This window comes from Tachysurus vachellii, chromosome 20, assembly GCF_030014155.1.
Source record: "Tachysurus vachellii isolate PV-2020 chromosome 20, HZAU_Pvac_v1, whole genome shotgun sequence".
NCBI classification, from domain to species: Eukaryota; Metazoa; Chordata; class Actinopteri; order Siluriformes; family Bagridae; genus Tachysurus; species Tachysurus vachellii.
In genome coordinates this window covers 4,338,901-4,360,225 of record NC_083479.1, presented here as the reverse complement: position 1 = coordinate 4,360,225, position 21,325 = coordinate 4,338,901, and the positions used below count along the sequence as shown (strand labels likewise).

Here is a 21,325-nt window from a genome sequence, read left to right as displayed (position 1 = left end):
GTTTGTTGCCCACTTCACAGTCTGGACTCACACAGTGGTCTAAAATGATGCACTACTGACTTCCTACATCTAAATGCATGATTATTATTATTATTATTATTATTATTATTATTATTATTATTATTATTATTATTATTATTATTATTACAGGGTGTTTTTTTAAACGTATTATTTTTGGTTGTCATTTTCAGCTCATTTTAATAGGTTCTGTTTCCCCAAACTATATAAAAAAAAACTAGTAGCCTTATTTAAACCAGCATGACCCTGACCAGGCAGATACTAAGGATGAACGAAAGAGCAAGCTTCATATCTGCCAGTTCACTCAGACCCACGTGAACGTCAGCACTTTAAACCTGTATCTGTAGCTGTGTATTTATCTACAACACATTATCTGTTTATTCTGATTAATATTCAGTTATTTTGTTGCTCTAATAAAACAACCTGCAGGTGTTGTTATTGTAATAGAAACATTAAAATAGGTAGGCGCTGTTACCGAACTAAAGGCTCCAGTTAAAATAGCGTAAGGAGGAATAATAAAAGCATGGCCCAGGGGACCACATCCTCCTAGAACAATATCTCTTTATCTTGCAGTCCTCATCTATATCGTTTCTTTTATTTCTCTAGCAAAAATGTGTGAGATACACGTATGTTATTGAGTCGTACTTCATTATCATTTGCGTTTTTATTTGGCCCTCAATTCAGCTTCTCTTGTTTTGTGTGTGTGTGTGTGTGTGTGTGCACTTTGGGGGATGGGCAGGGGTGTTGTTATATGTGTGCGGCTTTTGATTTGGCTTAATGTGTTTACCAATGATTTGATAGTGTATTACTGTTCTCGCTGTGTGTGTGTGTGTGTGTGTGTGTGTGTGTGTATTGATCTACAGGGAGTTTCTGCCACATTAATTGAAGCAGCGTGCACACGGCAGTCCACTTAGCAATTAAGTGCATGTGTTTTAATATATAGTTCTAGTCCTTTTCTCCCTGTGGTTGTGTTTAATGCGCACCTCGGCGCTGGTGTTATTCCTCACTGCTGTGCGCTCGTTGTCTGCTCTCAGCAGCAGCGCTTTTAGAAAGCATTTCTTTTTTCTTCTTATATTTAATATTACTTTGACTTGAATAAAGGAATAAATCCCAGACGTTTTTTCCCCCTTGAAATAAACTGGATTTTGGCTTTTGTTCAAATCAGCTACCGAGGCCATGTAGTCGATTGTGGGGAGTCTGAATTGGCCTTTTTATAGCATTTCTGAGCATTATTCAGTAACTCTGGAGACGATGGTGGCTTTGGAGACAAAGAGCTCAGGCATGTGGATGGTTAATGTTGGTCATCATGTCCCATGGGAGCTGATAAGGCAGTTACATTATTGCACAGATTTACCATTGTTAGTTAATTGGTTAGTTAATTACTGTTAGATCACTGTACTTGAATCGGATTGATCACAGACACCCTGGAGCTGCCCAGACCCAATGTGAGAAACTGAGTGTAACAATAAATTGATTAAAAAACCTAACAACAACAACAACAACAACAACAACAACAGTAATGGACAATGAGGGAAGGAGTCTCTGGTGTCAGCTGCTATAATGTGATAGCGGTAACTAATTTGTCTTGCCGATGAACAGTAGCAGATAAAAAAGTGTTCATTACATAAAGGGTGTGTCAGACAGGAGTGTTTTATTCCTTATGGGATACTAACTTCCAGCCATTGTTCCCTAAAACAAATGCAAATCTCATTCTGAAAAGCAGCAGCAAGTTACCGAACAGTGTGTGGAACATCTGCTGATGAAGATCATGACCATCTCACAGACACACACACACACACACACACACACACACACAATGACGGTCATCACCACACCCCTGCAGCTAACAGCAGCAGATGGTCCAGTCACCTCCTGTAATGACCCTGTTGCTATGGGGACAGAGGGGCATGTCAGAGGAAGTTAAATGTTTCCAAGATATTTCAAATGAATCTCTTTCCTACTGACCATGCACACACACACACACACACACACACACACACACACCTTGTTAAAAGCTCCCTAATTACTGCTATCCACACAAACAAACACACTAACTAGCTTTTTCAGCTCAATGTGTCATGTTCATTGTTTATCCTGCTGCTACAGATAAATTGTGGATGAACCTAATATGCTTTGCTTTAGACACTATGAACATTACGAAGCAACCGAACTGAATTATAGATTGCAGAATAAAAGACGTGCTTTCTCGCTGCTTGTGTTTGCACCGTGCATGCAGATACGCACACAAAAAGACAAGAGCGCATGGGTGGGGTGACGGTGGAGAGACAGGATGCACTGTGTGTTCCTTGTCTGTACAGTTGAGGCTGCTCTCTGAATTGATGTTGTACAGACATTCATACTCATGCGCCAACTTAATTAGTGTTACCATTGTTTAGTATCGACTTTCTTTTTTTTTCCTGTTATCTTCAGGATTTATCATCTCACTGACCCTTCACACTACACCGTACTTAATGACATCTTTGAATGTTTGTTACAGTTTGTTGCTGTCACATTCTCTGTGAACTCCATCTCCCACAATCGCCTGCTACCACACCCTCAGCTAACTAATCACACTCACCTGTGTCTCATTTACTAATCACCTCGTCAGCGTCCCAGTTTGCTTAACCAGCATCCGAGATCAGACTCAATGTGTCCTGAATTGTATTGATGTGTGTGTTTTTGGAGGCATTTGGGGATACTTAAGTGTCCATCCTGGTATCTCTTCATAACGATATCCCAAGAACAAGGATTTTATATGTAATTATCATTGCAAGCACCAGGTGAAATTTTGGTCCGGTTGAGCCCTTGATTTAAATATTCATTCATTCACTCATCTTCTACCGCTTATCCGAACTACCTCAGGTCACGGGGAGCCTGTGCCAATCTCAGGCGTCATAGAGTATCAAGGCAGGATACACCCTGGACGGCGTGCCAACCCATCGCAGGGCACACACACACTCTCATTCACTCACACACTACGGACAATTTTCCAGAGATGTCAATCAACCTACCATGCATGTCTTTGGACCGGGGGAGGAAACCGGAGTACCCGGAGGAAACCCCCGTGTCACGGGGATAACATGCAAACAAGGCGGAGGCAGGAATCGAACCCCCAACCATGGAGGTGTGAGGCGAACGTGCTAACCACTAAGCCACCGTGCCCCCTGATTTAAATATGTGGGTCGTATTTCCTTCCTCCCTTTCTGTCATAAAGAGATGTAATGTTTACACCCAATGCCCCAAGAACTCAAGACCCATCTTCTGCTTGCGTTCAATTATTGGCATCAGTTCAAATCCCATTCGTCCGTTTTTCTGTCAGTCCATCGGAGATTCTTGTTCCCACAATATCTCAGGTCCAAAGTGTTGCATATAGAACGTAGGCTTTTTTTTTTCTATTGTAAAATAGCCATCGTAACACAATACATTTTTAGCCTGCTGAAGTTTTTGTTAGAGATTCACCAATAGCTTACCTGGTACTCATGTCATCTCCATCTCACATGCTACTAGTTAAGCACATAATTGATCAAAAAAAAATTCATTTATGGATCAAACATGTCAGTAAGTCAGGGAGATGTCAACAGCAGCGATTAGAAGAGGCATTTCAGAACCGATTAAATGAGCAGAACTGGACAAAGAGCAAATCGCTGTTGGTTGGGATTTTGTAAGTGTTAAGATCCATGTGAGTATTTTTTTAAGCAGTTGAGATGTTTCTTGAATGAGATGTTTCTTATGGACTGTGGCCTTGACAGAATAAAATGCTGTCCTTTACCCAAAAAAAAGGTGAATCATTATATTGTTGGAATAAAACCACATTTAAAAGTCGACTGGTTTCTTGAATACCTGCTTATTGCATCCTAAACCCAATGCATTCTTGCCTGTGTAACAGACACTCACATAAAAACTCCACAATGCCATCTGCTCCTGTTTAGCCAGAGCATGCACTGTGTTAACAGGAGGAAGATTCTGGTTAATTAACTAATCCTCTTTGTGCCTCAGGATTTCTGTTTGGTTAGCTTTTGTTTTTATCCACTTTCAAGGCTCAACACTTTCTCGATAGCTAGCCTTTCACTCGGCTGGTCCTCGTGCTAATTTGTCTTCTTGATTCTGGCAAATCGACCATGAGAGATCCATCTTGGGCTATTGGAATTTTCACTGGGAACGAATTAGCATGAGATTTTGACATCACTTCCCTTAATAACGTTTGTGTTATTAAGCATTTAAAGGTTTCGATTTTTACTGAAAGTTTATTTTTAAAAAAGACAACGTGACAGGCATTCTGTTTTTTTCTGCGTTTGCGATTTATTAACGTTGATGTAAACGTTAGAGTTTCAAATGTAACAGTACACTTTTATTAGTACTACATATCATCTTCTATGAAGCACTAAAAGTCTTTGTGCTCTTAAGATGCCCTTCTGGAATTAAATAGCACGAGTACATCCTAAGACTAATGGCTCTGGCAGAGTCGACCCGAATGCAGGACTTGTTTCTTTCTCCGTACTAATGTTTAACTATCTAACTAGCTCAACATGCTGTACTTCTTGTCAACTTGCAAGGGAGATATTTAGTTAGTTTTATAATAAAGCATTGCTCCAAACAGCTGTAATACACAATCTCTTGAGAGAAAGATAACAGCAGAATAGAACTAAATGGAGGAAATAAACACATTTCCTCTAGTTTTTTCTGCCCAGGGTTGTTTTTGGCAGCTCCACCCCATTTCAACCATCTACATTGTCTTATCAGGGAGACAAATATGGCAGGAATGTGAGGAGCAGGTTGCCAGTGTGGATCCTACCGACTGCCCAGTGCTTCAGAAAGGTCTCGTTTTTCAACTCCGAGCCCCTCGGGCTTTCGAGGTTTGAGTTACACGACTGACTACAGCTAGAGTTACAGCACTTTGCAGCGGCGCCATTTCAGACCTAACGTGGTTAGTTTGACTTCATGAAATGTTAGCGCTCCTAAAAGTTAGGCGTCAAACAAGTAAATTGGACCTCATACAAATATCCCCCTGCTTTAAATTAGGAATAAATGTTCGCTTCTGGCACCGACACTAGTCTCAGTGTCAGAGCCGATATCTTTGTAATCCGATCCGCTCTCCAATCTCCAACAGGAAAGTCATTTCAAAACGTTTTGTTTCGAAACGGTCAATGATGATTAAATGAGGTGATCTTACAGATTTTCTGAACAGCAACAAGATAAGTCTTCTTTCAGTGAAAGTAGGTAGCGCCGTTCAGTGAAGTACCGGCCGCTCCAGCTCTAGCCAACACTAAAATAGTCCAAGCTGCAAAACCGGATTGAATCTGATGCTCGCAAAGTCATTACCTGATCACCTGGAGTTTATCGCTCTGGGCTTTTACTGAGTAACGTGAACCCGAGTGACGCATCGCGTGGCACAGAGAGAGCGAGCAAGAGAAGCAGTAGTATAAGAATAACCTCAGGGGCAGATACCAGTCACTGTTCAGTTTCAGGCAGTGTTACTGAAGCCAACATGTGTCATAAGTGACAGCTAGGGAACAAAATAACAGCAGTATCACACAGACATCACTGACATATGACATCACTGACATGTGACATTTGGGCAGTAAATAAAAAGGAAGCAGTTCACACTTCATACATGCCTGAAGCACAGGGGATCTAGTAAAGGGGATTGGAAACATGTGAGTTCAGTGTTTTTAAGACCCAGTTACAGTGTCAAAGAGCAAGATTGTCCTAAACACATCGTAACAGGGAACGGATTAATGAATGAAAGTGAGTCATGACTGCAGGAACCTTCTTGCTTAAAACTCAGCGGTGATGCATTATGACACATCGAGAATGACTTATAAATAAATAAATATAATAAATCATGACATCTGTCTCATGGAGAAGTAATTGTACAGTTCAAATCATTGTATTGTAGGGGAAAGTATTAAGAAGCAGTGTGTCACGTTCACAGCAAAGATAAAAGAACATGTGAAAGTTTCACTTGATTAAATGCAAGTATTAGAAGCGTTATGATAATGTGTGATGTACATGTATGTCAGCAGACAATACTGCAGATTAAGACACTTTCATTCTTGGACATTTAATCTTTTTTTTTTTTTTTTTTGCACCACACCGGAGAAAGGTTAGACATGAATCATTGTGTTAATGAAGTAAAAGCTTGCTTTCAGAGCCGACAGATAAGCGCATGTGTGGTAATTTTTACTTTAGATGGCTCAGTGGAATATTTTGTCTCAGCGAACAGCCAAAACGGATTTGCAATAAGCTGTGTGTATAAGAGAAGAAAAAGAAACTGCTTCTGTGAAGAGATTTAAAAGTTATCCTGTATTAGCAGAGTTTGCTTGTGGTTATTAAGACACTGGACGATTTATATTAACGCGCTCGTTCTAACACGTTATCTGAGATTTACTGATAACGTTATTGACGAGGTTTACGAGGATCCGTCTGAACCAGTGGGACAAGCAAATAGTGCACCATCCAGTAAACTCATAACTGGACTCAAAATGACACTTACATTAAAAGCTCTAACGTACAAACCTTTACATTAGCTCTGTCTCTCTACAGATTCTACAGTGAGTCTGAGATATAACAACGGCGAGATATTATGAGATGTTTAAGCAATCGATTCGCCGACACTTGAATTTTCACCAAGATTTAGAAGTTGAATAAAATGGATACTTCAGGAAAAATTTGCTGTTGTCTCTGAGTGAGATTTTAGAGATCTCTTAAAGCAAGTGTGGCTAATAGGGAGTTTTTTTGTGTGTGTTTTTCTTTTAGCAGAGAAAAATATCAAATGTTCATCAAGTGCCCATCAAAGCTCTTACCAAAGAACACACACGATTGGTTCGACAATAAAGGAGCGCATGAAATCAACAGTGAGCTTGAAGAGAGTTCAGACAAAAGCAGATGGAAAAACAGCCAAAGACTATCGTAAAAATAAAACAACAAACAACCCCAACAAAATGTGGATCATTTACACAACACTGACAGTTTAGTTAATGCACCCAGTTTACTTACACACACACACACAGGTGTATTTAACTCCTCGCTTTATCATCTTGACTCTTACCCGCACACTTCACTCTCCTTTGGGGATCACATTCCTTTATGAGCCACACAATAGCGTAAAACTTAAACACGGCACGTTTATCACACGTGTGGTTTGTGGTCTTGCTGCCTGTCAAAGCTGAACACTGAACCTCTCCCAGTGTCAGAAGATCTGTGAGAGATAAGACGACGATGACATGCGAAGAAGCTGAAACTAAATCGTTCACAGCCTGAGCGTGTGTACTCGCTTGAAACGACCGTTTTAATTCACTTTATTATGTAAGAAATAAATCAGCAGGGTTGTAAGGAAAGTAATTAACAATCAAGTGTCTCTTACCTACTCTTCTCTAACTGTTCTTTTATATATATATAATTTTACTGGATTTTGTGGAACCTTCCATTTGTTCCCTCTTTCCCCCCCCACCGTTCCTCTGCTTGCTTACTTGCTTGGTTTTGTCATTAAAGATCTCTTACCTACATTTACATCCTCCTCAGTGAGAATTGTGCCACTGTAACACCTTATAAAACCGTCGGGCTGCATCATGGATTATTTTACTAGAACATATAATTCTGCTTAAGGGGGCACGGTGGCTTAGTGGTTAGCACGTTCGCCTCACACCTCCAGGGTTGGGGGTTCGATTCCCGCCTCCACCTTGTGTGTGTGTGGAGTTTGCATGCTCTCCCCGTGCCTCGGGGGTTTCCTCCGGGTACTCCGGTTTCCTCCCCCGGTAGGCTGGTAGGTTGATTGGCATCTCTGGAATATTGTCCGTAGTGTGTGAATGAGAGTGTGTGTGTGTGTGTGCCCTGTGATGGGTTGGCACTCCGTCCAGGGTGTATCCTGCCTTGATGCCCGATGACGCCCGAGATAGGCACAGGCTCCCCGTGACCCGAGGTAGTTCGGATAAAGCGGTAGAAAATGAATGACTTACTGACTATAATTCTGCTTGAAAGTTGTCCTTCAATTAACGTACCTGTTTAGTTCCTTTCAAGCTTTTCTGAATGTTTTCAGTTGTTTTCATGTTGTACTAAAACATTGACTCTCTCTCTCTTTTCCCCCCAAAAAACCTTTTTCACCAGTCTGTGAATTGGTAAACCGTTTTATATGCCTTGTTTTAAGCCGTAGAATATTTCATTTGAATATTCAAATTAAATATTTCTTTTTAAATCACCCCTTTCCACAGAAATCCACAAAGGCCTGCATGGTGCTGGATTACGTGTTCAGCCACGTCAACCTTCTAGAAAGCGACTATTTCGGCCTGCGCTACTGCGACCGCGGCCATCAGACGGTGAGTGCAGAAGATCCAGATCACCCCACCTCACGGTTTGGAAACACATGGGAGAGATGGGTTTATACACACACACACACACACACACACACACACACAAAGAGTGTAAGAAGTGAAGAGTGATGGTGTTTGCCCTCGAGGGTGTAAACACGGGGCAAGGCGATGAAAGAGCCATAAAAGAAAAACACGACCTTAATTTTTTTTTCTTTTTCTTTTTTTTTTCCATAACCTCGTTCCAACCCAGACGTGATTTGTGCCTTCACGCAGAGCCGCAGAACCTTTCGGGGCTTGTTTTTTTTTCCAACCGGTGTTTTACTGTCTTTTGAGATTCATTGCCGTTATTGCTGACGCAGACAGAGCAGAAATAGTAATTAACAAAACGAGACATGATCACGGAGGAAGGGGGGGGTCAAGGGGCGTGTTGTCATACTTTCACTTCGGCTCATGCGGTTTATATGACTCCTCTATCTAGGCGTTGCATTCGATAAGGAAAGGACGAACCGCGCAGGAATTCATCCTCAGCACATTTCGTTCAGTTCAGAAGGGCGTGACGTTTCCTGCCGAACGTTCCTTTATGAGGAATCATACAGCATAAATTTCATATTACAAACCATCTTCTAATGACAAGATTATTCCATAATTATTCCACAATCCATTAATTGCTCACAGACACAGGAAGGAGGCTTTTAAAAACCGAGCCGCCACTTTTTTTTTCTTTCCTCTCGCATAAATCAGCATGCACCGGGCCACACCAGCTGTAGCAGCGCGATTATTAGATAACATCAGCCAATTCAATTAACTTCTTCTAATTTCATCATGCCTAGCGGTAATTGACCTCCCTCTGAATGCAGGACGTTCCAGGAAAAGGATAGGGGGATGGAGCTTTTAAATAGGAATAGAAACCCCTCTGCTTAATGAAGATATCAATTATTTCAGGCACGTTCAACCTCCTGCACGGATCAAAGTCGTTACGATGAATTACGACCTGTAGCTGTATCTGTATAGCGCTCCGGTTATTCATATCTGTACCCAGATTCAGATTGAAAACCAAAGTATCTTAAGCCAAGAAACCCCAGAGGTCCAAATATCAGCATATTGTGTTCCAGTGTCAGCTCCGGCTCTGACAGATCCTTAATTCGCCTTCATGATTCACCATGCTAAATCTTTTTATTATTATTATTATAGCTATTATTTTCTGTACCTGCCCAGAGTCTTTTATAAAAAAAATAAATAAAATAAAAAAAAAAAATAGTTGCTGAACTTCAGATGAACCGACACAGCAGGGACGTTAATGACATGTTAACAAACACGGTCGTATTTCTCCTGGAAAGTTCATATTTACCTGTCTGGAAGTCGTAATTACGACGTCAGGTGCATTCAAGTCACCGTGCAAGATGGAAACGTACCTTCTTTTAATTGACTACAAAAAAATATCCTCCAATAGAGTCTCAGTCTTCTGTCTCATCACATATTGAACCCTCTGTTGTCAGTAAGGTTCATTTACACAGTTTAATTTTATGCATCAAAAGATGAAAAGTACAAGAAGTGTCATTCGTTATAGACCTGAAACAGCAAGACTGAAAGCCTTAACGCTGTAACAAAGCAGCTGCTCCGAGAGAACTTTTTTCTTCTTATTATTTTTTTTTCTTCAAATAGACCGTAAACCTGACAGAGCGGATCTGTTGAATATGTAATACATCAGATCCGATACTCTGACACATCTGATAGATCAGCCTCGACCCAACGCGTCCCGTTAAGCGTTTAAAACACACGAAGAGCGTTTCGCTCGCCTCTAAGCAGCGTGCCATGACCTGCCGCTCCTTCGTGTTTTATTGATGCAGGCAGTAATAACTCTTATTCAGAATTTTTAACAAGCCTGTTTTACAGCCCTGTTTTAATGGGCTTCATATTATGCTGCTGCTTGCCTGACTGAACATCTCTAGGGTTAGCGCACAGTCAGCTTAGCACTCCAGTTTAATAAACTGTCACTTCTTCGTCGAAACAAAAAAAAAAAAAAGAAAACCACAGACGAGTGTGTTTAGCATGTGATCACGGCGGCGTGTTTGCAGGCTCGTACTCATAATTTTACGATCATCATTAACATTCCAAGTCTGATTGCTTTAAGGAACAATTTCATGGTCTGTTTTTCACTTCGGTTAATATGTCAGTTTCCACATATTTCCTGAAAATTCAGGGAAAATTGTCGTCTAGTGCGATTTTGTTTCCGTCTCATACATTGTAGCTTGACTGGCTTCTCTAAACTGTCCATTGTGAGTCTCTGTAATGTTTTTGGCACTCTGTGAGACACCAGGGTGTCTCCTGCCTTGCCCCCTGACTCTTCTAGGATAGACTCCAGGCTCCATGTGACCCTGTGTAGGACGAGCAGTACAGAAGATAGATGTATGGAAGTTGTACAGAAGGAATTCTTTGGGATTCTTTGCCCTAAAGGAATTAATGTGTATTATTTTTTTTTTTCCAGTATTGGCTAGATTCGACAAAAACCCTGGCAGAACATAAAGACCTTATAGCAAGTAAGTATAACCTTATTGTAGAGAAAATCATCCAGATGTTAGAAACCTCTCTTCCCAGGACTCCACTGATTTACTTGCACGCGTGTGGATATGAACTGAGTCGGCACTAAATATCCCGTCCCTAATATCGTTTTCTCGTTGCAGCCGGACCGCCGTACACGCTGTATTTCGGTGTTAAATTTTATGCCGAGGATCCCTGTAAACTAAAGGAGGAAATAACCAGGTGGGTTCTTCTGTGTAGCATCTGATACCACAAGCAGCTGTAGGGAAGAAATACGAAAATAAAAGAACAATAACAGTATTGAACCTTGGTGTGTGTGTGTGTGTGTGTGTGTGTGTGTGTGTGTGGTGTATGATGTGTTCTCATTGTCTTGTATCAGGTACCAGTTCTTCCTCCAGATAAAGCAGGATGTGCTTCAAGGAAGACTTCCATGTCCTTTCAATGTCAGTGCACAGATTGCTGCTCTGGCGATCCAGTGTATGTATGAATATTACATTTTCACCCCCAGTCATTAAAACAGATTTATTTTTTTTTTCTCGTTAGATATTTGAACCTATGTCTTAAAACTCATCTGCTTTTTCTTATAATCCAGCTCGTGCTTATGCAGAGTACAGGTTGTACTATGTGATCGTATAACCCACAGACCCACTATAATCTGCCCGATCGATCTTGTCTTTGTCCAGCTGAGCTTGGAGATTACGACCCGTACAAACACGTGCCAGGCTACGTGTCGGAGTATCGCTTCGTTCCAGACCAGCAGGAAGACTTGGAGGATGCTATCGAGCAAATTCACAAAACACTAACGTAAGCATGAAATTCATTCTCTTTCCTCAAATGCCACCAGAAGACATTTTTGGCTTATTATAAATTTCAAACGAAGTGAAACAAACTTTGAGTTTGGCTCAAAGTGCGGAGGTATTTTACAGCATGGTTCAGTAACATGAGGATCCTTGCTGCAACCTGTCCTTTTACTTTTAATGATAGTATTCATTCATGGTTGAAATGTTTCCAACTTACAAATCTCAAGTGCTGGAAAAAAAAGTGGGCCAAGCATCAAAGAACAAATGAAATATTACATTTTTAATCTAACAATAAATAAAGCAACATGCAGCATTTTTTATTTGACATTTACGTTGCTTTTTTATCAACCGTGCTAAAAAAAATGAAAAAAATAAAACGTCACCATAAGTAACATAGCGCTTTGAACACCATAGCAACACTTCCACTAAACTCCAGCATGTTAACAATGTTTACCAAGTCGTGGAATGCAGTAATTACAACTCGCAGCATCCACCACGCACTCCTGACATCCTAAAACCAACACCCCTCCTCCCCCAAAACGAGAAACCTTTCCGCTCCCTGTTTTTCCCGTTAACTCCGTACGAAAGTGTGTTTACAGTGTTCACAGGTTAGCAGGTCCTTCTTCCTCGCCGCTGGAATGTTGTTTAGAGCAGAATTAGGATTCCTCCCTCGGGCCGCACCGAACGCCTTTCTAACCAGAGCTTGAGCTCTAGACAGGATTCTATTATCTGGACTTTTTTTTCTGAGTAAAGCTGGAAAATTAAAGATGAGGGAAGGTCAAAGCATGCGTGTGGATGTGTGTGGTTGTGTTGAGCTTCAAGTAGTAATAAACATTCTCACGGCAACGACGAACATGAAGAGAGGCAGAAATGGCAGATAGCAATTTCCTTCAAGTGTGAAACAGCACGAGCTGTGAGCTGGGTGGGTGTAAACTGGCCAAATTAAGGAGAAAAACGTAAACAAGAACCGAGACATAAGTGACCTCCATCCGAGTATCGACCTCAACATGAGAGATTTGTTTACGTTCAGCAGGAGGACGAATGCAGAACGAGTGTTTTATCTTGTTTCGCTTCTAATGCACGAGTCCCCAACATCAGCACAGTGCATTGATTGCCTCGGCTCTAAAGTGCCAAAGAAACCTGATTATTTCGAGCGAGATAAACACGTACCTGTGCTGGAGGACCTTGAATTTCACTTTAGAGGAGGTAGCCTGGGATTCAAGTCTCTACTTTACACAGTTCAAGTGCTAAGAATTGAGATCATAATGATTGGCTTGGTATAACCCTGAAAAAACACTAGCACTGTGAGGAAAAAGTGGTGTGTGTGTGTGTGTGTGTGTGTGTGTGTGTGTGTGTGTGTGTGTGTGTGTGTGTGTGTGTGTGTGAGTGTGTGTGTGTGTGTGTGTGTGTGTGTGTGTGTGTGTGAGTGAGTGTGAGTGAGTGTGTGTGTGTGTGTGTGTGTGTGAGAGTGTGTGTGTGAGTGTCTGTAAGTAAATATAAGGATGTAAAATGCAAGAGCTTTCAAATACAAGATCTTAAATATATACAGTATATTAGTTTCTGGATATCATTCACTAAATCTGTTATAAAGTCTCCAAAACACATGAAAGAATGAATTTTTTTTTGTGTGTGTGAGGTGGAACGTGTGTGTGTGTGTGAGAGAGAGAGACAGAGAGAGAGATAGAGAGAGGTTTAATGTTTTTGTTGTACAGATTGTTGACAATCTGTCCATAAAAGAAGTTCAAACATTTTTTGCACAAAAGATGGAATGAATTTATTTGTGTGCTGGGGTTTGTTTTTTTCCTTTTTTTTCCCCCTGCACACAATCTCTCAGCCTCCCATTCATGTCTTCTGTCTTCAGCAAATTTAGCATCTTGTACACGGTATTAGGTGCCTCATATGCAGAAAATACAGAAAGCGAGCCCTCGACAAGACAGAGATGAACCTCACTGGATTGATTTGCATTAGTGAGTACGTAACTGTGCGCTTCTTTTTATTTCACAAGACCCGTGCACCGTAAATTGTAAATCGAGTTCTCTGTGATTAAAGCGACGACTCATGTCATGTTCCTTTTACCCAGCGCTCTCATGTGAGTCACTGTGTGTGTGTGTGTGTGTGATTCATGACAGTCACAATGGCTGCGCTGCTGGTACTTAAGTTTTCCTCTTCAGCTTTTTAAATTGCCTTTAGTTTTGAATGATTAGCTGCATGCTGCTATTTCTTTGGGCATGCTGTGAGGAGTTAATCTGGATTTCTCCTTGTTCGGCATCTCCATGATAGATGAAGTGACACTCCGCAAGCTCCGTTAAGTGAAATGGAAGCGAGGGAGGAAGAATTTTGAGAAGAAAGACAGTAAAATGTAGGTGAAGGAGCAGCGGGAATAATCTGAAGTAATCAGATACTTCCCCGGTTCCATACCCGTTCTCATTCACTACACTAACTGTAGTAATTGAGACATAGTTTACGTCATTTCATTTTGTATCTCTCAAACTTTTTTTTTTACCGTGAGATGAAAGTGTAATGAAAGGGACGAGTAAAAGCAGAATCCCTGCAGCGGCAATAAATAACAGGGCACTTACAACAGGAGATCTGCAATCATCTGCCTCTCCATCCAGCCTCACAAAACCTCCATCTGCCTGCTCACGGAGGGGGAATTCACACTGCAGTCAACCACACACACCATACTAAAGCTAACAATGTCACGTTTCCTGCATATGGTCTGAAAAAGGCTTGAAAGTAAAACGTTATATACGCATACGACAATTTGTAATGCCACACGCAGGGATTTTGTGTATCTGTTTTCAACACCGGTCTTGTATTTATGTTGCTAACAACAAAGACGAACAATCGATATGACAAGAGATTTCTTTGAAAGACTTTTGTTTGCGCTGTCAGAGCGTTTAAATCTACAGACCGAAGTGACGACCTTTATAGTGAACCTCAAACGTTCATGCAACATTTTGGACTGAAATTAAATTACAAGGACGTCAGACGATAAGAAGTAACGCTGAATGAGGTTCCAGGTTACACAATTGAACCTTTTTTTCATTTAGTACACAGGCACTACGCAAATGAAACTGAAGTGAGCATTGAAGTGAGTAAACGTATCAGTCAACTAGTCCATACAACTCGCGTTATTCACAGAAGGAGACTTAACAACGGCCGATATTTACACAACTGTTAATAAGTAAAAGGAAGGCAGTCGTCCATAAGCTGCTGGCTCGGGAATATTTTGGAAGGAATGTTAAAAATTCCAAGAAAGGAAGGTTAATCATTCACAGCATGGGACAAGTTTGGATAATATGCTCACCTTTGTGTTATTGTTTGTGTGTAAGATTTGTATTTGTATGTGTAAGATTTCACTAAAGAAACATCGCATACGTGTGATTTGCCTGACAGACCAATCAGAGTCCAGAATTCAACAACACTGCAAAATACCTGCAAAAAATTAGCCATGACGTTCATGTTGACTTGGACTGTATGACGCTAGCTCACTCAGTATAACTATTCTTTTCTGACGTTTGCACTACGTGCTTGTAAAACGACGTGCGAGTTTAAAAATGAATGACCTCATCAACAAGTACCTACTTAGTAACGAGAGAATTTCTCTCCTCAGGGGTCAGACGCCTTCCGAAGCCGAGCTGAATTATTTAAGCGTGGCCAAAACACTGGAGATGTACGGAGTGGACCTTCATCCTGTGTTTGTAAGTCAGAATATTAAATATTAATACAGTCGACATTACATCGGTCGTGACCTCTCCGCTTTCATTTCAGGGGGAAAAGCAGTCCGAATATTTCCTGGGGTTGACACCGGTTGGAGTTGTTGTTTACAAAAATAAAACCCAGGTTGGGAAGTATTTCTGGTAAGTAAACCTACTAGTCAAGTCTATATTCAGTAGAACGTCCACACGTCGAATTCCTGTAACATAGTTTTCAAGTCTAAGATAACAGCACATCATGTAGATATGAATCTGTTCACCACTTTTAGACTTTAATGCTTAGTTAATCACGACATCTCTTTATTCCCTGAGCAGTTTCAGGAGAGATAAACCGACCGATGGCGTCTTTACCCTCAAACCCGAGCTTGTTTTCAAAGTCTCTGTGGAGGAAATGTCTTCTTTTTTTTTTTTCTGCACAGGAAGTCAAAGCTCGGTGGTTATATGAGAGCATTTATACGTTTGTTTGATGTTTCAGGCCAAGAATTACAAAAGTATTTTTCAAAGAAACCCAGTTCGAGCTGCGCGTTCTGGGGAAAGATGTAAGTCTCATTATTTTTCAAAAAACCGACCAGTTAACGAAGGCACTTTTATGTGTTAAACGGTCTATTACCATGGAAACTAGAGGATTCACAACTGAACGACCCCAAATTATACAGACAAAAGTCGACTTTATTACAAAAGACATGAAATGTATTCGTCATCCCGATATTACTTCTTCGCTAACTTCTCATCCGTACGGTTTTAATACCAGTCAAATACATTCTCTAGTTCCCATGGTAACACCTTCATATATTTAACTTTCAGCTTGCTCATATATCATTATATATATATATATATATATATATATATATATATATATATATATATATATATATATATATATATATATATATATACACAGTATACGATAAAACTCGTCCTCAAAATGATGTTCATGTCATTACTGTGCAAATATGAAGACTATTTGACACACAGGAAGAAAAGAATCTAGGGAAGAAAAACTATTTTGACCGAAACACAGAGAAAGCGATTATTGACCCGGGACTACAACTACCCCCCCAGGACACAAATGAGATTTTACAAAAAATTCCTGCACACTTCTACAATTCTACAATACAAAACTAATTCTCCTACACGCTAATTTACGCTTTAAATGAAAGAAGTGCTTCCCTAAGGAGAGCATCCAATCTAGTGATATATATGCTAATAAGCTTCACCGGGTCTATTCAATTACTTTCACTGGGCGAAGAGACACTACACACCTTGCCAAAGCCTTGTGGTTTAATTTCATAGTGCAAATATGAGAGAAATCTAACCGTTGCTAGAATTGTCACGATTATTTATGGCACTCCTGTAGTCCAGTACATGCAGGAGAAACCAATGGTCACACAGATCAGGGAATGGAGATGGCCAAAGCTTGATTCTGTTGGTTTTTGGTGATCACTTCACAACTCAGTCAATGGAGTGAATAAAGTACCAGGAACAGAGTGGTATTGGGCTATTGATCAGAAGGTTGTGAGCTGAAATCAGAACACCACCAAGCTGCCACTCCTGGTCCCTTGATCAAGGCCTTTAACCCTCAATTGCTCAGTTGTATAAAATGAGATGAACGTACGTCACTCTGGATAAAGGCGTGTGCTTGATGATGTAACTGTAAATGATGCCATGTCTCCTATCCAGCTTTCCAAGAAGGAAAAAAAGCCGTACGCCATCACACATTGGAATCAAACCCACGTTGAAACCATGTTTGTAGTCAAAATGTTATATTTTTATCTCCATAAAAATTAGAGTGCCATTCAAAGAACTGGTAGCAAGTTATTTGTGAGTAATTTCTCTCCAAACAGATTTTTTGCTGTTTTAAAACAGACTCACTGACCTGAAAATGCCCCAAAACTCCACCTGTGACCCTCAGAAAATCTCTTTCCAGCTGCAGTTATTGCCCTAGCTGTAGGTTTTTAAGACATATCAAATGGGTGGGGTTTTTTTTCGAGCCAGTGTGATTTTTTTTTTTAAGTTGAATCTTCCTCAGTGAAAGTTTTTCTTGCATAATTCGATTACTGCAATTAAAGGATAGATCATCAAAGTACAAGGCAATAATTCTGAATTGTAATGTTTTTATCTCTCTTTTTTTTTTTTTTTTTGCAGTGCAACGAAACGTCATTCTTCTTCGAAGCTCCCAGTAAGGCGTCATGTAAAAACCTTTGGAAGTGTTGTGTCGAACACCACACCTTCTTCAGGTACGAAAACAGTTTGCACTCTGACCTCTTTAAACACAAATCAGGGGACCACAGCAAGTTTTTTTTTTTTCTTTCAACCACAAAAGCTTTGAAATAACAGCAGTAAAAGAAGCCTTAACCCTTTATATTGAACCGCTCCAGTCTCGGGTCAGTCGTGGTGCAGCTTCATATTCCAGGTGTTACATAGTCAAGATGAATGGAAGCACCTCTGGGGAAAACAACCCTCCTGTTAGTGAAGGCCAAACATAATTAATGTCACGTCAATTTTCACCCACAGGAATTCGAGAAATAGAATAATATCCATGTAAAATTGAACTGATTTTTATATCAGAGGTGGAACCAAGTGGCGCATCATGTGACCTCCACCACAAATAGGATCCTTTCTCATTATTGAACCGTTCTTTCAATACAGTTCTATTAAACGGTTTTGCCTTCAGCTGTTAGAACTGGAACGTAAGAGGTTTAGTGATTAACGCTCTGGGCTGCTGATCATGAGAAGGTCATGAGTTAAAGCCTCAGAATTCACCGCTCTAGCATCGCATCACGACTAACCCTGTGCTCTGACCCTCGTTTCCAAACGTACAAAGGTATGCTAAGAATTTCACCCGCTTGAGAAAGGTTTTTTTTTTTGTTTTGTTTTACACAATAAAAATGCTGTTTGATAAAAGACACTGCATTCCCATAATGCATTTAGAGCATTCTGTGACTTGTGTGACTGCAGTCACAGGATTAATGTGCTCATGTCGGTGTGTTAAAGGTGGGGTCTCCGTTGTTTGAGAAATGCTTCAGAAAACTGCGTTGGGCCACCAAACAAAACAAAAACAAAACTAACGTGTAGCCAATGAGCAGAAAGGGGCGGGTCTTGTCAATATGGGCAGAGAGAGTGTTCAGTGCGCATGTGTGACATTAGCAGAAAGCGGTTTTAACATTGACATGGAGGATAAAAACAAAGAAAGAAAGCGAAGAAAGGCTTACGATAAGGCAAGAAGTAGGACGTGTTAATATAGGATCAGCTTTCCAGCGCTGGAGAGAACTGAACGTCTTCAGAAAGTTTGTTTGTTTGGTGATTTCAAATGTCAACATTGGCTTTCAAACAACGGAGACCCCACCTTTAACTCCTCTTAGAATCATTATGTGGCCAAGTAACCATTAAGCAACTTTTACAATACAGAATTTCTAATTGTTAGTTTCTAGATCGATGATGCTTGTTAATTTTATTTCAAGTCTTTTTTTTTATATCAAATACTTGCTCAACCAAGCAAATGAAAGCATCTCCGTTTTCAGAGTTTTATCAGTCGCGTCCGGAACAATCACGTCGCATTTTGAAACACGTCTACATTAGTACGAAGAGAGGTGCTTTCACATCGTGCATTAACAGCCAGCACTTCCAACACTTTCACTTTTCTCTACTTGCCTTTTATCACACTCGTGTCAAGTCCGACATCATATAAAGCCTAACACGAGCTGCAATAATCTTCAAATGTATTAAGCTTACTTCCTCTGCCAACTCCAATTCCGTAGAGAAGTCGCTTTTACTCTCCTCGCTAAAAGAAGTCCCTGTCTTAAGTGCACTCGCTCTCAGATTTTTTTAATAAGTCCCTGTCTTTGAGACGTCTGCTCTAGACCCTGTTTCTTTTTCTTAAGACTGTTTCTTTGATTGAAAGCAGGCTGTTAGGGAATACTCGTTCCAATCACTCCCACCAAACCGACTGCTGCTGCCATATCAGCCTTAAGTGAGACACAACACATGAATCCAGTGGGTTTTGTTTTTTAGCCTGTAATCCACGTGTGAAAGCGGATCCGGGTCAGAAACAAAGAATTTCTTTTTTTTTTTTAACAAAGGATTTCTGATTTTATTTAATGTTGAAACGATCATCTGTTTAGAATCGAAATGAATGTGGTGCCAAAAATGTCATTGAAACAAAACAAAGAAGCAAATCAAGCCAATTTAACAGATTTAAAGTATAACGTAGGTCAAACTATCATTTTAAAAAAATCTAAAGGTTTCATAAAAGGTTTCTATTACGTGAGTAAGCCCTAAAACCCAAAGCAAAGAAAAACTAAAGCACTAGTGACTCTGAATATGCTAATAATTATCGAAGGCTAAAACCCGTTAATTAGTGCAGGCTCATTACCATAATTATAATTTCAGCTAACTGATTAATAACTGATATGCAAATATGTTAATTGAATCCTAAAATAATAAACTACATGTTAATCGCCACCATCTCATTACCATAAAGATCATTTCATTTAATTAGTGATCAAACATATAGTTCTGCCATGTATGGTAATAAAGCTAAGAATGAATAAATGCTAATTACCTCAGTGTCATTACCATAATGCTAATTAGGTTTGTATGCTAATTAAAGAATAGCACCAGCGCGGTAACATAGTGAAGAATCGACAAAGGTCCGTTCGGTGTTGAATGACTATTGACTCGGCAGCGGAGGAATGAGTTTGATGAATCACGCTGTTCTATCTGAAATGATTCCTCATGCTGCATTATTGGTTTTTCCATCACACGGTTTAAAAGCTTCAAACACAATCCACAAATTAAAAGTAAGTTAAGAAGATCGCAGGAAGTTCACATAATGCTTCAGGTTACATGCTGAAGGAAATTGGGTGCAAGATTGTGTTAGTGGATAAACCTATTGTTTTTTAATCAGAATGGGGAAATGACTCTCTCTCTGTCCATCTTTTTGTCTGTCTCTCTCTCTCTCTCTCTCTGTCCATCTCTCTCTCTCTCTCTCTCTCTCTCTCTCTCTCTCTCTCTCTCTCTCTCTCTCTCTCTCTCTCTCTCTGTCCGTCTTGCTCTCTCTCTCTCTGTCCATCTCTCTCTCTCTGTTCATATCTCTCTTTCTCTCTGTCCGTTTCTCTCTTCCTCTGTCCATCTCTATCTCTGTCCATCTCTCTCTCTCTCTGTCCATCTCTCTCTGTCCGTCTCTCTCTTTCTCTCTGTCCATCTCTCACTCTGTCCGTCTCTTTCTCTATCCATCTCTCTCTCTCTGTCCATCTCTCTCTCTCTCTCTCTGTCCGTCTCTCTCTCTCTCTCTCTCTCTCCGTCTTGTTCTCTCTCTCTGTCCATCTCTCTCTCTCTCTGTTCGTATCTCTCTTTCTCTCTGTCCGTTTCTCTCTTCCTCTGTCCATCTCTCTCTCTCTCTCTGTCCATCTCTCTCTGTCCGTCTCTCTCTTTCTCTCTGTCCATCTCTCACTCTGTCCATCTCTCACTCTGTCCGTCTCTTTCTCTATCCATCTCTCTCTCTCTCTCTCTGTCCGTCTCTCTCTCGCTCTCTCTCTCTCTCTCTCTCTCTGTCCGTCTTGCTCTCTCTCTCTCTGTCCATCTCTCTCTCTCTCTCTCTCTCTCTCTCTCTCTCTCTCTCTCTCTCTCTCTCTCTCCCTCCCTCCCCCCTCTCCTGTTTTCTAGAATGCCGGAAAATGAAGTCAACATTCTGTCAAGCAAACTGTCCAAATTCAGCTCTCTTGGCTCCAAGCATCGTTACAGGTTAGTATGGTCTGGATGAACACAACAGTGAGAGTGAGGAAGAAGGACCAAGGAAAATGTCTATTACAAATGTAGTTGAATGAGATTATGGTTATTTAGAGCACTTTGGTACCTCTTTAACTTAATCCCAGTACAAATTCATTTACTGTTCAAATATTTAACTCATTATTTCAATGTGTACAGTGATTATTCTGCCTATTTA

General features: G+C 40.5%; 1 protein-coding gene across 1 annotated transcript in view; it reads left to right on the top strand.

Moving 5' to 3' along the window:
• epb41l4a (erythrocyte membrane protein band 4.1 like 4A) overlaps positions 1-21,325 on the top strand; it is a 38,489-nt gene that overhangs the window by 6,772 nt on the left and 10,392 nt on the right. Inside the window, exons 2-11 of the mRNA XM_060896335.1 lie at positions 8,226-8,330; positions 10,810-10,861; positions 11,006-11,084; positions 11,242-11,339; positions 11,546-11,666; positions 15,279-15,366; positions 15,437-15,525; positions 15,857-15,920; positions 17,527-17,618; positions 21,046-21,123. Coding sequence (XP_060752318.1) covers positions 8,226-8,330; positions 10,810-10,861; positions 11,006-11,084; positions 11,242-11,339; positions 11,546-11,666; positions 15,279-15,366; positions 15,437-15,525; positions 15,857-15,920; positions 17,527-17,618; positions 21,046-21,123 — 866 coding nt within the window. The remainder of the gene's footprint in view (positions 1-8,225; positions 8,331-10,809; positions 10,862-11,005; positions 11,085-11,241; positions 11,340-11,545; positions 11,667-15,278; positions 15,367-15,436; positions 15,526-15,856; positions 15,921-17,526; positions 17,619-21,045; positions 21,124-21,325) is intronic.